General features: G+C 39.2%; 1 protein-coding gene across 1 annotated transcript in view; it reads left to right on the top strand.

Annotated features, from left to right (window-relative positions):
• Positions 1-9,675: 9,675 nt before the first annotated feature.
• The window catches only part of LOC118332891 (astrotactin-2-like), a 252,036-nt gene continuing 246,376 nt past the window's right edge, over positions 9,676-15,335 (top strand). The window contains exon 1 of the mRNA XM_035668325.1: positions 9,676-10,234. Coding sequence (XP_035524218.1) covers positions 9,766-10,234 — 469 coding nt within the window. The 5' untranslated portion in view covers positions 9,676-9,765. The remainder of the gene's footprint in view (positions 10,235-15,335) is intronic.

Below are 15,335 nucleotides of genomic sequence, written 5' to 3'. Positions count from 1 at the left end.
AATCTTCTCCAACATTAGGAACTCAGGTTGCTCCCCTATTCCTCTTTTGAAATCCTGTACAGTACTTTGTTTCTGTATCAGGTCAAGAGTACCAGTTACATAAGCTGATCCAGACACTGAACATAAGCAATAGGATGTGGGTTGTTATTAATTGCTGAACTCTGTTTGCAGTGAAATGTGGTTTTCAAAGAATGCACTTCTGCAGCCGGATAATAATTTATACTAGTTACACTTTCCTTCTCTCTTTGGAATATTTGTAACAGAAAGGTTAAATATCTAAAATGAAAGGCTGGTGTGGTAATGTAAGATATGAAACAACAATTTGCGGTCAACAAAATGTGTATTCTTTTTGTATAATCTTTAACCCTTTAAATAAAACAGCATAGGTTTGGTAAACTGCTACAATGGAAGCTTTTGCTGTACCGTTTCTAAACAATTTTACATATGGCTATTTTTTCTTTTAATTGCTCAAAAGCTCTCCTCATTGTGCAGTTATCAGTTTTAAAAAGACAATGTAAATGTTGTGTTTTTCTTCTGTTATGTCTGCTGATCACAAGAGAGACAAGATTCAAATGCCAAACATAATTAATGTTTGTGAAGTTATGCTGTAGTCATAACAGTAAACTTTAGAAGATATATTATAAGAGACGTTTCATAAACAGATGAAAGATACATGTTCAACAATACAGATAATACAGTGACAGATCACACGGCAGGATAAAAATGCTGCAGAAATCTAATTCTATAAAGATTAGATTTAAAATGGCGATTTAAACATAATCTTTATCCCACAAGGTTCTTCAGAGTGATTGTTCCAGGCTTGGAAGCAAATCACCTTTGGCCTTTAGTCAAGACCAAGGGACTGTTAGTATAGCTGTGTTAAAAGATTTTAAATTATGCACACAAATGAGTGCTGGGGACACATGTATTATTTTGTGGCCTAGTTTGTCATATGCAAATAAAACTGGTCTTGGATTAGACTTTTCAGTTTCTTTTCAGTTTCTCCATACGAACATCAGTGTTGGCCCCTTACCTTGAGAAACCCAGCCCTATAATGAGAGTCTTAAAAACCAGCTGGAGGCCAGTACAGGGAAGCAGGAATTGATATTTTATGGTTTCTGTTCTAGTTTGGAGTCTTCATTGTTCTGTAAAAACATACTGTAACGCAGAGCTGCAGTTTTCTATTCGGGAAACAAAGACAGATTTTTCACAAAGTAGGAGAAGCATAAAATAAGCATAACTTTTGAAATAGTTATCAGCTAACATAAACAAGAAAAAACAAACAAATTTCACTTAAAATGAGGATGTTGTCAAAATAGGTAAAATATGACAGACCACTCAGTTTTCATTTTCTTGAATGTCAGATGAGTTCAGCAAACCAAATGATTAAATCAGCGTTGACAGGAATGAGTTGACAGTCTGAGATGTCCAACATTTCAAACAATTTTTATAACTGTTAGTGCTTCACAACTTGAGCACAATGAATTGCATCAGCACAGTAATGAACAGAAATGTTATGAAGTGGAAACACATAGATATAGAGGCAGCTAGGAATAGTTCATAACAATGCTGAAATTACCCAGAGCGACACTGAAATTACTTTTGACAATTATTCTTTTTTTAAATTGTAGTTTTACCAGAAATATTAAATATTAAAAATATTAAGAAATAATAAAATAAATGTAACAGGCTTTAACTTCCATCGCCCTGTGCTTGTTTTTTCATTTTCAATAATAACTATTCAGTCTATGAGCACCTGTGCAACTAATCAATGTTCAAATTTTTACTATTTGCTTCAGAATGTCCAAACAGACATTTCAATTCTCTTTAAACTCCCAACTTTCTGCAGTAGAGTCCAAGTGCAATCGTTTAAATGCTCTAATAAAACATGCCTGGGGGTGGGAGGAATATATTGCACTGCTCTTAACGCTAGAGGCAGATGGATTGGGGGGGAGGGGGGGTTAATGACAGGGAGCAAGGCCAGAGTAGCGAGAGTAAGACCATACTTCTGACCTTGCCTGACTGTCCCACCTACCCATCACCAGCGGGACTAACGGATGGGTGAGTCAGTGGGCCAGGATTGTGGACGGTAAACGGGGGTGACAGCTGACCTGGCAGCTCTCAATGGGGATGATGGAAGAGGATATGAGCAGGGGGTGGGGTCATCCAGAGGTAGATTTCCTAACACTTGGAGTCTGTCAGCGAGCCACAGACCTGTCAGTGAGGTGGGACATGGCCCTGAATGACAGTCCATGGCTCCAGTGTAGCAGAAACATGAATCATCTCAATGGTTCCTGGTCTCTTGCTGTCGTCACAAAGTTTCAGCAGAAAGGTCAGATAGAAGTGCCAACTACATACCAATTCACTTAACAGAGCTCTCTATTTAAATGCCTGGGCCCATATATACAACAAACAACTTATGTTTGCTTTAATATATTACTATTTTGGTTTCCAAAGAAATAAAATAAAAAAGACAGGAAAGAAGGAAGAAAAGAAAAATTACACCTTGAACTGAACCTGAACCTGAACTTGGTTCTACATTTTTATCTATATCTCTCTGAAAAACCTGAACGTTTTTGAGCTCAAGTGACAGACTTCCAAAGAGCTTATGGGTCTTCATCGTCTCAAGTCAAGTCATGCTTTGCTCCCCTACTGATTCTGTGTCAGCTTGTTTTTATGCCTCAGTCGGAGAGGTGTCTTCTATGTTAATGTGAAATAAATAGTAAATGCTCATGTCCTCTATGGAGGACAAGAACAAAAGCATGTGCATTTTGGTGAAGAAAATGCTGATGCTGCTAGAAAAAAACTATTTTCTGAGATGTTCACTCAGTAAAATGAAACCACAGTTTAAATTGAAACACTCCTAATTATATCCCAACACACTTATCTTCCTTGATTTCATAAAATGTACCACTGCTGATGGAAGCCATTTTGAAGAACCATGAAATATATCAAGGTCCAACCCCCACATGTGTTACATCACTCAACAAATTACGGGAACAGATTTGAAGTTTCTGTACTCTGAACTAAAAGGATTTATCAGTAGCCCGCTGTACACATTTGTTGGAATGTGTGCTCAGCACCCACTAAACCAATTAGTTAGAGGGTGTTCGCTGTGTGTTTTGTGTGTTTTGTGGGCGTGTGTGTGGTTTTGTGTTTGTCCTCCAGGTGTAACCCAGTTTCTAATTGAGGAGCTCTTTGTTTACACCTGCAGAACTGGGGCAGTCTCCAGATAACTTAAACTAATCAATTAACAAAGATAGCTCAGGAAAAACGCTGCCAGTACAGCACAGCTCTCAGTTTCTACTCAAACTAACTCATGGAGAAGCAGCTACAAGAAGAAGTTATATGTGTAGCTTCATGAATTTCATGACACAGTACTACTAGCAAGCCAAGCATGGCTCTATGGATGAAAATACCTGTTTGTCAGTCAGTCCACTACTTTTGTCCAGACTGAAATATTCTGACAAATCAAATGGATTGCCATCACATTTATGGCCCCTCGTGGATGAATCCTTCTAATTTTGGTGATCCCCCTGCTCTGACTTTAGCGCCACTATGAGGTTCATATTTGTGTTTGCATTTCCAATGACTGTTGGAGGTTATTCCATGAAATTTGGTACAGATATCCACAGATGACTTTAGAAATTTCCTGACTTTTCCTCTAGCACCACTTGCCCTGACAGTTGGTGCAGTCATGTCCTCCCAATCACTGACCCCTAAAATATTTTTATTAGCACCATCATCAGTTCAAGCTGTCAATTTGTCCAATACTTTAGTTTATGAACAAATATACGAAAGACGAATGATCTTCTTATCGTCAGTTGTACTTTGTTTATAGTGCTAACTGGCAAATGTTCTTATGATAACATGCTAAAACCTATGATGTTAAACATTGTTAGCATTTTCTTTATGAGCTCATTTAGCTCGAAGTACCACAGCCTCACAGAGCAGCTGGCGTGGCTGTAGACTTGCTCTATTAAGATCATTAAAAAAAAAAAAAGCTTTTGGGGTAGCATGTTCATGACTCTTTCAGCTGTGCTACAAATGAGAAATACAAGGTACGCCATACTAGCTTCTACTATTAATTTATTAAATCTGCTCCCAATCCCACCCACATTAGAATAAATATATGCCCCACTGTTGGTGCTTTTCCCATTGCACCCATGGGATCTTAATCCCATTGCAACCTTCTAACCTGTATCTATAGTAACAAACTAGTGGGTGTTACCAAATACATTAAGCTATTAGTGCCTAACACCCACTCATTTACACATTTACAGACTGATCTGTATATCCACAGTCTTCTCCAGCTGGCCTTTGCACAGGTCGACCTAAAGATGCGTTCACCGAATGATAATGATGAGTGAGTGGAAAGCAATATTAATTTTCTCTCTCAGTTCAAATATGCTTCTCTTGTCTGGGGATTTAGGCAAAGGCTTGGTACTAAGAAAAAACCTCCTAAGTCTAGTGTCAAATGACATCTAACTTGAATGAAAGAAGACAGACATTTCAATCATATGCTCACATCAAACAACACTAACAGTCTTGCTGAGGAAAGCAGGAAGGGAATAGGTCAGGTCCTTCGCTTATTATGCCACAGAAATCTGTTTAACCATCTTTGTCTAGGTGCAGTGGACGTTAGCTTGTTGTCTATCAAATTCAATTTTGAGAGAGTCAGAGGCTACCACGGCATTCAGGTCGAAGCAATTTCCTGAGCAATAAATCTCATATAACCAACTACAGCTCTCCATCAGCTAATAACAATGCAGTTTGCCTTTCTGTACCCTTGTTAAAGTTGCTACTTGCAGCTCTCCACCACCTCACCGAACACACCGACATCAATCAATCCTATCTGATGTCTTGTTACTGTTTACCCATTAAAGACAGACAGTGTTCAATGAAATCTATCAGCAAAAGAGGTTATGTCTGCAAAACTACGGCATATGCTCCGTGGACCCACACTAGATCTCTCCACAATGTCAGCACTTTCACTAGGAGGACAGCAAAGCTTGTCAGATTTGCCCTTTAGGCTAATCTTTGTAGTCAACTATTCCATCAGGAAATCATTATGACAGACTGACTAAAATGTCAAATTAACACAGAAAGGCAACGGTAAAAAGTTGGCCAAATGCAAATTACTGTAGGGGAGGTGAATGTGGCAGTGACTTCCATGGGTTCACTTCATGTTAGCTCTTCAAAGTGTAGATTATGGTTGAAAAAATGTAATAATGGGGTTGATTCTTTGTGGTGGTTATAGAAACCCACCTGTAGCATACTAGTAGTTACAAAGAAATGATAACAACAACTATTATGAACATGAATTGGCCCTTGGCTAAAGTTACATTTCTAAATGACTGGAATAAAAAAACATATAAATTTTTTCAGAACAATACACTAGCCCGATTTGACTTTTCTTTGAATCGGATGTTTTGTCTTTTTGATTTGGGTTCAAAAAGAGGGTGTTTGTCCAACCCCCCCCCACCCCCCCCCACACCAACACACACACACACACACTTAGAACCGCACAGAAGAGATGCATGGAAAAAATGGGAATACAATGGCCCAGAGAAAGCTTGTCTTTCAAGAAGTCACCAACATAAGCAAATTTGACTTATGACAGTTACATAGCTGGGTCAGCTGTAGCTGGGGACGAGTGCTCTCTGTGGTATCTTTTAAAGAGATTTCCTTCACAGATGATCAGATGATTGGATTCACTGCCCAAATAATGAAACTGTTGTGCATGTATTTTTAGATTTGTCTCAAGATGATTAAATAGAATATGAAAAAGCCACTTCATATTGTCACTTAGAATGAACTGTTTGACAAGCAACTTTCAAACGAAATGGCCAAACATGAAACTAGTGCCTAGGAAACCAGGACTGATTTTTAAAAATCATGTAGAGAGACAAATATACAAACTGTTTCAATACCCACACCTGCATTACAGTATTTGCAAGTTAAGTGTCGCCTTGTGTGATATGTTTTCGGTGATTGCAATTGTGTGGTGAATTTAAAAGATGCACTGGGACCCACTTAGTTAATGAGGTCTCCCTGTCGCTCAGGCACATTTTGGCTTAGTTGTTCGAGCTCAAATGCTTTTTTTATTTGATCTCATCTTATTTTCACAAAACTACAAATAAATACGACCAGGAATAGAACAACAATAAACCAAAATTGAAAAAACAGTAACACATATTTAGGGCAGCTGAAGGAGTAATACTGTAAAGTAAGCGATAACCCCGTTTGAGGTTCTGCCAACATTTTCCTAATGTTTACACATGAATAAAAGAGCTGCGCAATTGTTCTGGCTTCCCAGAATGGAGAACACAGGGATCAATATCAACATAAAAAATTCTGAGGCAGAATAAATAGCTGTTTTAGTTTTGTGTCACATTCCTACAGCCTGGGGAGTCTCTGGGTAATTATTTGCCTTTATGAAGTTTTGTTATTCATTATTACTTTTTCAGAAATCACTAAAAGTTCTATATTTCATGGCCCTGCCAATATTGAAAATTGATAGCCTTAACTTATTTGTGTTTGCATCAACCTGTTAATAGGTACACAATGGCCTAGGAGAACATGATGAATTGTGGGATACACTTAAAATCCAATAGCTCTGACTACTGCTTCACACCAGTGTAGGATAAATGTGATCAAGTGGGGGTTGAGTATATTGGTTCTGGCCTTTTTACCAGCTCATGCCTAGGAGAGAGAATGTGCCTTATACCAAAGCAATGGTGCACACTTGGAACTTAGTGACTACGCTGTTAGCTCTGGTAACTTTTAAGACCCTTTCAGCAACTGTATTTCTAAAAAGAAGGCTTATGACAATAACTTTTGGGCAGACATTCGCTACTTTTCCTTAAAAAAAGTGTCAGTAGTGCTGCTCCCTGTGGTTGAGGCTAAGGTGTGTTCAGTTACTGGGAGAGAGTAGACACATTAATACATGGAAACTGAATGCTTCAGCACTATGAAGAAAAACAGTGCGAGAGAGTGTGTTTGAATATTTCAGCACCATGGAGAGAGAAGAGAGAACGGCTGGTGCTGTGTCCCTTTTCCATATTAATTTGAAGCAAGTTTGGAGTAGGAAGTATGTTCACACTGGAAAAGTGACACATAGTAAGTATAGTCAAAGATGTCAGTATGCATACACAATTTGTATGATGTTATTTTTAGTGGATACTCAAAGCGATACATAAAGGGAATGATGGAGCTGGGAAAACAAGGTGTTCATAGTGGTAATACAGCTTCAGCAAGATCTTGGAAAACCACCATAAAGTATTAACTGTTATCTTTTTAAACTTTAACTGACAGCTGTGTTCCAAAGTCACTATATGATTGATGTGTTTTTGGTGTTGTATCCTTCCCTGTTAGTACAACGCTAAATACAGCAACCTTCATTTCTGGGGTATTGGTGGAAAAGTGGAAAAGTGGAAAAACATAATCAGGGGATAAGTTATACATGCTGTGTAGTACTTGTATATCCTATGGAATAAGGACACAGTAAAAGTTTAAATGTGTCAGCAGCATGGACAGAGCACAAAAAGGGGGGTTGTCTGTTTCACCCTCAGAGGACACTGCTGTAAGGAAAGACAACAGATATTCAGATTTATTCTGAAGTATAAATTACAAGCAACATTAAGCAGATTATAGAAAGGGATGTCATAAAAAGGCAAACTATGTTCATGTTGACATTTTTCAATTCTCATTTTTTAGTGTTTTTCTGAGCGAAATTTGATTATTTATCCCCTTCAAAATTATAAAGTTGTGAAAAAGCTGATAGGAAGTCATAAATCTGTACATAGTGGCGACCCATTGTTGATTAAGATGTCTGACTAACCATATGTAACACTGCGGCTTTGAAACAGCCTCTGTCCTTACATAAGGTTCTCAAATACTTGAAGGTTGATTAAAGAATGACTTGTACAAAAAGCCTTTACATTTATTGGTCTTTAAAACTGTATCTGTATAGGTTATTTATATTATTAAATTCAGTTTTACTGTAATTAGTTTTATAATGTAACTATTGAATTTTCTTTGTAGAAACATTTTCTCCCTTTCATTTCTAGTGCAGTCACCCAAAGTGATATATTTCAGGGTGACATGACTATACTTTTTAGTTTGAGCTTGGTTCTTTCTGGCAAAGCTGAACATTCAGTTGAATGTAGCTTTTATATTTGAAAAAAAAAAAAACAATCTGTTTTAACAGTGAATGAGTTGACAGTAGGTGTATGGATGAGTGAAACTTCTTTACTGAGCTGTTGAGTCTTTTAGGGCATGGTAAGTTGAACAACCAGGGCCTCATTTACTTACTGCTCATGCATCTGTGTTCTGTACTGTTTATTATTAATCACTATTTAATATAGCCAATATGTGTGGCTAACATTACTGATGAATTTGTGCCTTAGGCTGTCCACTTGACTCAAACTGGTTTAATTAAAACAAAAATAGGTATGTCTCATATCATATATTATATAGGCTTTTCAAATATTAAAGGTATGCTTGAGGTTAAGACTGTTTTGTCAACAGCTGCAGTTTTGCAAAGTCAAAAATAAACTTTGAACCTCAACTTTGGTGTCATAATGGATGAGAAGTCTTTGATGCTGATGAAGACCATGTGATACAATCCAAAAAAAATGACTTTGCTGTATTATTGTTTTGTTTATTGCTGTTTCAGAGGTCATGGATGAACATCATAAAAATGTATTTGGAAAAAACAAGGCATATGTAAATGATGTGGCTACCAGTGGTGGAACAACTATTCAGATCCTTTCCTTAAGTAAAAGTACTAATACCACACTGTGAAAACACTCCTACACACTGCAAGTACTCTGCTGCATTAATGTGTATGTTGCATTTTATTGCTGTAGATGGTTAATTGCTAATTATTTTTAACTACTCTATGTACTGTTGGATAGTTCAATCTACAGCAAGGCATCATATTCTATAACATTATCGCTGTTCTGTGAGAACTACAATTCTCTATAAAGTTAACTTTTCATGAGCTCAAAAAAACAGCCCTGTTTTTAAGCTTTGTGACAATGCATTTTCAACCTATAAAGACACATTTAATGTGGTAGTTTTGCATAAAAATCTAATTCAAAATCACCATATTTGGAGGTATGTGATTGTCAGTAGACATGAAGGATGTAAAAAAAATAGCAATCTCAAAAGTAACTAGTAACTAAAGCTCTCAGACAAATGTAGAGGAATAAGACATACAATATTTGCCTCTAAAATGGAACTGAGTAGAAATATAAAGTTGCATCAACTGGAAATACTCAAGTAAAGTATAAATACCTCCAAAATGTACCTAAGGACAGTAAATGTAGTTACATTCTACCACTGGTGTCTACAGCCTCCATACACACATAAGTTACTATTAATTTACTAAATTATGTTTGTCAGTCCAAGTTCTACCTGAATCACTGATTGTATTATCATTATTATTAAAACGTGTGATTGAAAACATCTAAACGCAACTCAGAAGGCAAAATCTGGGAAGTTTTTATACATTTTTTTTTGCCAAACCCAATACGATTACACATAACGACTAACGTGCTGACTCCACCTCATATATGTCTTTAAAAGAGGACACGTGCTAGTCCATGTCCCAGTGATTTGTTATCCCACAGTGCGAACAGCGCAGATGGATGTGTGCGAGGAGCCGAGATGTCATTCTTCTCACCACACCTGTGCTGCCGCCTCCTGGACGGACGCGACTCCTTTGCAGCGACTGTACTATAAGTGAACGGACAGCTTATGAGCCCCACTCAAAGCGAGGAGAACCACACGCAAGGAGCGGGGATGGCGAGGATATTACCGCTGCACCTCCGCGTCCTTCTCGTGGGGCTCTTTTTATTAACAGACACCCGGACGGTCCGAGCGAACAGAGGGGCGGCATCGCCTGACGATGAGAGGGACAAAGAGAGCGACGCGGAGACGCCGTGTGAGGTGAAAACCGTTACCGTCTCTACCCTGCCCGTACTCCGGGAGAACGAGTTCAGCTTCACCGGCGGAGCCTCCGGGAACGTGGTCGGAGGAGGAGGAGGGGTGGCCGCCGCTGGAGCAGGTGGTGTTGGTGGAGGAGGAACTGGGGGAGGAACTGGAGGAGGAGGAGCAGGAGGAGGGGGGGAATCCCGACTCCTGTTATTCGTTAGGACCGACCTACCTGGGCGAATTTCAGTAATGGATGATCTTGACAACACAGCTCTCCCCTACTTCACACTCGGTAAGAACTGCTTTGGTACTGTGTTTCCCCCCTCCACGGTGATAACCAGTCAGCTGCGCATTTGTGCGCATTGGGACCATGTACAGTATGCTGGTAGGCTGTATTATGCTTACTCCCTGGCGTTTAAGCACCTGTCCTGTTTCCATTACCTTGTTTGGATTCCATGCAACTGTGCTGTCAAGGCAGCACAGTGTGCAACTAATAAACCAGGTAAAAATATAACACAGACTAGGATCTCCCTTTTCCTTTAATAAAACACTGCTGCCTCTGTATGGAATACAAACTACCACACAAAGTACCACTCATGTTTTAGGGTGACACTATTCTCACCCTCTCCTACCTACTCTGTCTCTCTTTCCGTCTGTCTTTCCTATTTTGTGGTTAAATATGATTATGACTTGAAATTTCATGCCTGCCCTAAGTACGGTGCCCCAATCAAGGAATGCAATTTAGCCCTGCAAATATGCATGAAATTGGTATTTTATTCTCACTTGAGCACATAATTCGTAGCACACATGCATGGTGGTATAAGTTTAACTGAATATAATACACTGGCTGGGGTTTGCGTCACTGTCAACATTTGGTCATGGCAGGATTTTAAGGGGGAACAGACGGTACACATCCCCCTTTTTTGGGTTTAGTCAGAGTCCGGGATAACTGAGTGAATCAAAACAGCACCGCACTGGTCTGTGACAGGTCACATTAAGTTCCCTTCTGGGGAATAGCAGCCCTGATTAGATAATCATAGAGGACATAATAGCGGAAAAGTGTTTCTGCCTCACACCGACCACAAAAGGTATTTGCATTTGTAAGAGGAGCACACTATGCATGAAGGGAACTTGCTTACCTTGCTTTCTCCATATTTTTCACTTATGTCACAGAGTCATGTGAAAGATGGATGTTCTAATACTTGCCTCTTTGGTGTGTGAGCCAAGCAATTGTATTGGTAGACGTGCAGAGAGTGTGTGGCCCACAGTGATGTTTGTTAAATGCAATAAGCCACACAAGGTGGACCTTAATTGCAAGATGCTCTATGTTTCCCAGTTCCCAATCTGTTCAGCACTGTATTCGCTCAGTATGATGGAAAATCTGTTATATGGCAAATACAAAGATGCAAGACTCTGTGGAAGTCAGTGATGTGGGTACTGAGAGAATCCATGTCTCATTACTACAGTTTTTTGGACTGTGGTTTGCTGTCTTTTTTTTTTTTCTCTCTGTTTTCCCCCGGTCTCAGTTTCATCCTCTGTATGAGGAGTGCCGACTAAACTGGCTACGCGAAGCAAAGGCGTGCAGGCAGGCTGAGGGCTGGAGCATTAAGCTAGTAAATCACTTTCTATTCTCATTAAGGACAGCCGTTGACTGGTGAGAAAGGCCTCTCTGTCCTCCCAGTCAGCCAGCTAGCAAATTTGCTGCTTCACCCTTCCAATGCATGACTGCGTGATGTGGAGGGAGGAGGAGAAAAAAGGCTTTACTGCAAGCATGTTCGCCCACGCCGTTGACCACATTGTGAAATGGAATAACAGCAAGTTGTATCCACAGTAAATCATGATGTTCTCACCACAAAACTGGCATTTAGGACATTAAATAAGATTTCACACTATTAAGTAAAACAGCAGTTTTCTTTTTATGTCTAATATTTAAATTTAAAATAAATTTAATCTCCTGGGAAACAGTCCCACATTCCAAAGAAAACAAAATACTTACCTGTTCTTGTATCAGTACGTAGTTTTTCATGGCAGGCTGGTATTGTAGGATACCTGCTGGGTATGTCATGACAGAACCACACAGCGGAAGCTAATGTGAAAAACATTATAACTGTGTTAAGATCCTGACACCAGTCAAATACAGAAGTAGACATTTTGGTGTCACCTGTGTTTTCCCTGCGTTCCGTATTCAACACCACAATGTATTAGGTCATCTTGACAGCTTTTTGAATTACATAGACAGTGAATTTTTATTATCAGAATGGCATTTGTTGCATCAATATTCCACCTTATCATTTTCTCTCTCCTATTAAAATTGTGAATTCTGACATTCCAGGATGCTTCAAAAGCTTAAGCCTCACCAAATCCACACACACACACACACACAAACACACACACACATATTATGTGGGCTTAAGCATAGGCATGTCATTTTTTTTATCTATTTCTTTTTTAAAATTTATATTTTAATTCCCACTAAACATCATATATAATGGTGTAGTGTGCATGGCTGTATTGGACTGAGGCAACCACCCACCAACGCTCTATTCTCTTCCTGTAATATCTGTTGTTCAGAAGTGTTCAGAAAGCTGTTAACATCACTGCCTGCGACAAAACAGACTAACAACCATAACAACATGGCAAATGCTGCCTCCAATAATGTAATCTGTACTCAAGAACAGAAAATTGTTGCAAACAATGTTAACTCATGGTAAAATATTTCACGTGTCAAATATCTGAAAATTGAATCTAACAATATCTCACTGGTCCAGAGAAGAAACATTTACACAGTTAGCTGGTGTCTACAGCTGAGACACCTGCCTGCTCTTTTTTTCTATACATGTTGAAGGACATTTCGACCTCTCGCGCTTAAAATAACGTGAGAGCCTTTTCATATTTGAAAAAACACATTAACAGACTTTTTTTCCCCCCCCTTTCATGTGCTCACTGTTTTGCTTTGCATCAGTCAGTGTTGACCGCTGTGCTGCACTTGACCGACGCGTAAAGGAGCAAAACCAATGCGTTCATTACTCGCCCTCGCAGCAGCTCACTTTCTCTTACTATTTTTTTGAAAATGTTACCACAGAGATCTCTTTATTATCCAAATGCCATCGGAACTGTGATGAGCATGGCCTTGTGTCTGTTTGTTCGATACTGTCAGATGTCCGATTGTTTTGTCCAACCAACCGTCAGAGGTTAGGGTGGGGGCCGGGAGAGGAGAGAAAATCCCCTTCCCACTGTGGCCTGCATGCTCAGCTTTGATTTATTACCTCAAGTGTCATGGAGAATGAATGAGCAGAAAGGGCAGTGCAGAGGAAATGTTCAGGGCTCTCCTTCCCCTCCCCCCTTTCTTGTTTTGTTTTCCTAGCCCTTTCCTTATGTGTTTTAGAAAATAATAAAGCAAACAGTAAGAGAAATCAATGTATTCACTAAGCACACTGTCCGTACACCTTTGGTAAAATGATGTGCATTGGATTTGCTGATATGTTTTATTGTTTTTTTTGTGAGTGCATTTTAGCACGTTGGAAAAAATAAAGGGTTTCTACCTCAGCCACATTCAATTTAAGTGTTTAACTTTTCAGCTTCAGGGCTTTCCTTCGCTTTCCTGGTGCTGCACCATAATTTTCTACTGTTGCACCATCATTTCAATTTAAAACTTGAGAGTGTTAATGTCAATGTTTTATGTGGTTTCAGTGTGCAATGTGCAAGACATGTTGGTAATGCAACCTTGTAGCGTCGCACTTGGAAATTCTAGGGAGAGAATTCCTGCGCTGCTACGCTTTGTCACACAGGATAATTTTCTTTGCTCATTTTAACTGATGTTGTGGGTGGAAATCGATACGTTTAGCAACATGGCTGACTCTGTAAACAGCTCATTAGGAGTTCACCTTTTTGAAAACCTTCAGGCACTTAACACGGGATCGAAAAACATTCAAATGTCTCCGCTTCCTTTATCATGTCTGCCCATTGTATTGGACAAAATCTTTACACTTTTCATTTTCCACCACATCTTAGTCTTCTTTTTTTGGGCGCATCTTATCAAACTCGGGTATGTCAACCAGCCTTTTCCTCCCTCTGTGAATCCTCTCTCTGCCTCGCTGTATCTGTCTGAGCAGGAGTTACAGCGAACCCGGCTTGCTTAGAGATGGGAGATTAAAAGCAACAGTGGTAAAGTGAAAAAAAGAATGCTTGCACTGGAGCGCTCGGTTCCCTGTGGCACAGAACATGTACACACCGCACTACATCTCAATCTTTTGTCAGGGGTTGAGCTTAGCACTGCAGGACAAGCAATGAAGAAGGCGAAAAGGTCAACAGGAGAGATAGGAGTTATTACATGGTGTTGAGCTGAGATGGAGGTGTGAGTTTTTGTAAAGACTTTAAATCGTAGCATAGCACCTAATTTAGCGGTAATTTGTATGGAGTCTGGGTAAAAATACTACAAACACGCTCATCCCACCGATATACCGAGGATGTTATGAGACCAGAGAGAACAGGATCCATGGCGGAGCTTGTGTTGGCCATCAAATGGTCTATTTATGATCTTTTGACCTGCTATAATAGACCTATAGCAGGCTGTCTTTTTAAGATGAATGCTCTACTACAGGCCGTCTCATTTGTAGTGTGAATTCTGTTCCTTACCACACACACGTACGTGTAATGCCCTGCCACAAGGTTTCTAGTCTAATGCCTTTTTGTTTGTTCATACACAGAAAACAGACAGGTTTACGTCAGAAAAGAAGCCTTGCAATTGGTCTTGATTTGCTATTAGTCAGAAGCTTCTTTCATCAGCTGCTATTCTATTCTTATTATAATTTATGTTTTACAACTTGTGAAGAGCTTAAGTTTTGCCTGCTTCCTCTGTGATTTATCAGCTAATTCATCCATTGGGGATGGGGAAAAGCCAGAATCTAATATGCACCTGTTTTTTAAAAATTGGATGCTTTTGAGGTTTGATGATAATTGAGATACCACTGCTGATGATGGATTACACTTGCATGTGTGAAGGATTGATGACTCTGGGTGTTAAACATGGCCACAGCTTTGTGCAATAGTTGTGTATAAGCTCTGACGCTTTGCCAATGCAACACAAGATGTGTGAGAAATTGAAGGAATAAACAACATTAAGTGTCTCAGTTAGGTGTTGGGCCGTAATGAGCCACTAGAACAAGTGTCTGGAGCTCTACTCGAGCGATTATTACCATTCTTCCAAAATATATCTCCTCATTTAGTGATTTGATGATGGTGGTGGTGGGCGCTGTGAAAAACTTTCATAGCTGTCAAACTAAGTTGAAAATTTGGTGATTGCATAGGCAATAGCATATATATATATATATATATATATGTATATGTATGTATATATATGTATGTATATGTATGTGTATATATGTATATATATA

This window comes from Morone saxatilis, unplaced genomic scaffold (assembly GCF_004916995.1).
Source record: "Morone saxatilis isolate NCDOM2014 unplaced genomic scaffold, NCSU_SB_2.0 Contig21, whole genome shotgun sequence".
NCBI classification, from domain to species: Eukaryota; Metazoa; Chordata; class Actinopteri; family Moronidae; genus Morone; species Morone saxatilis.
The sequence above is the reverse complement of the archived record's forward strand: the minus strand, read 5'-3'. Positions and strand labels throughout refer to the sequence as shown.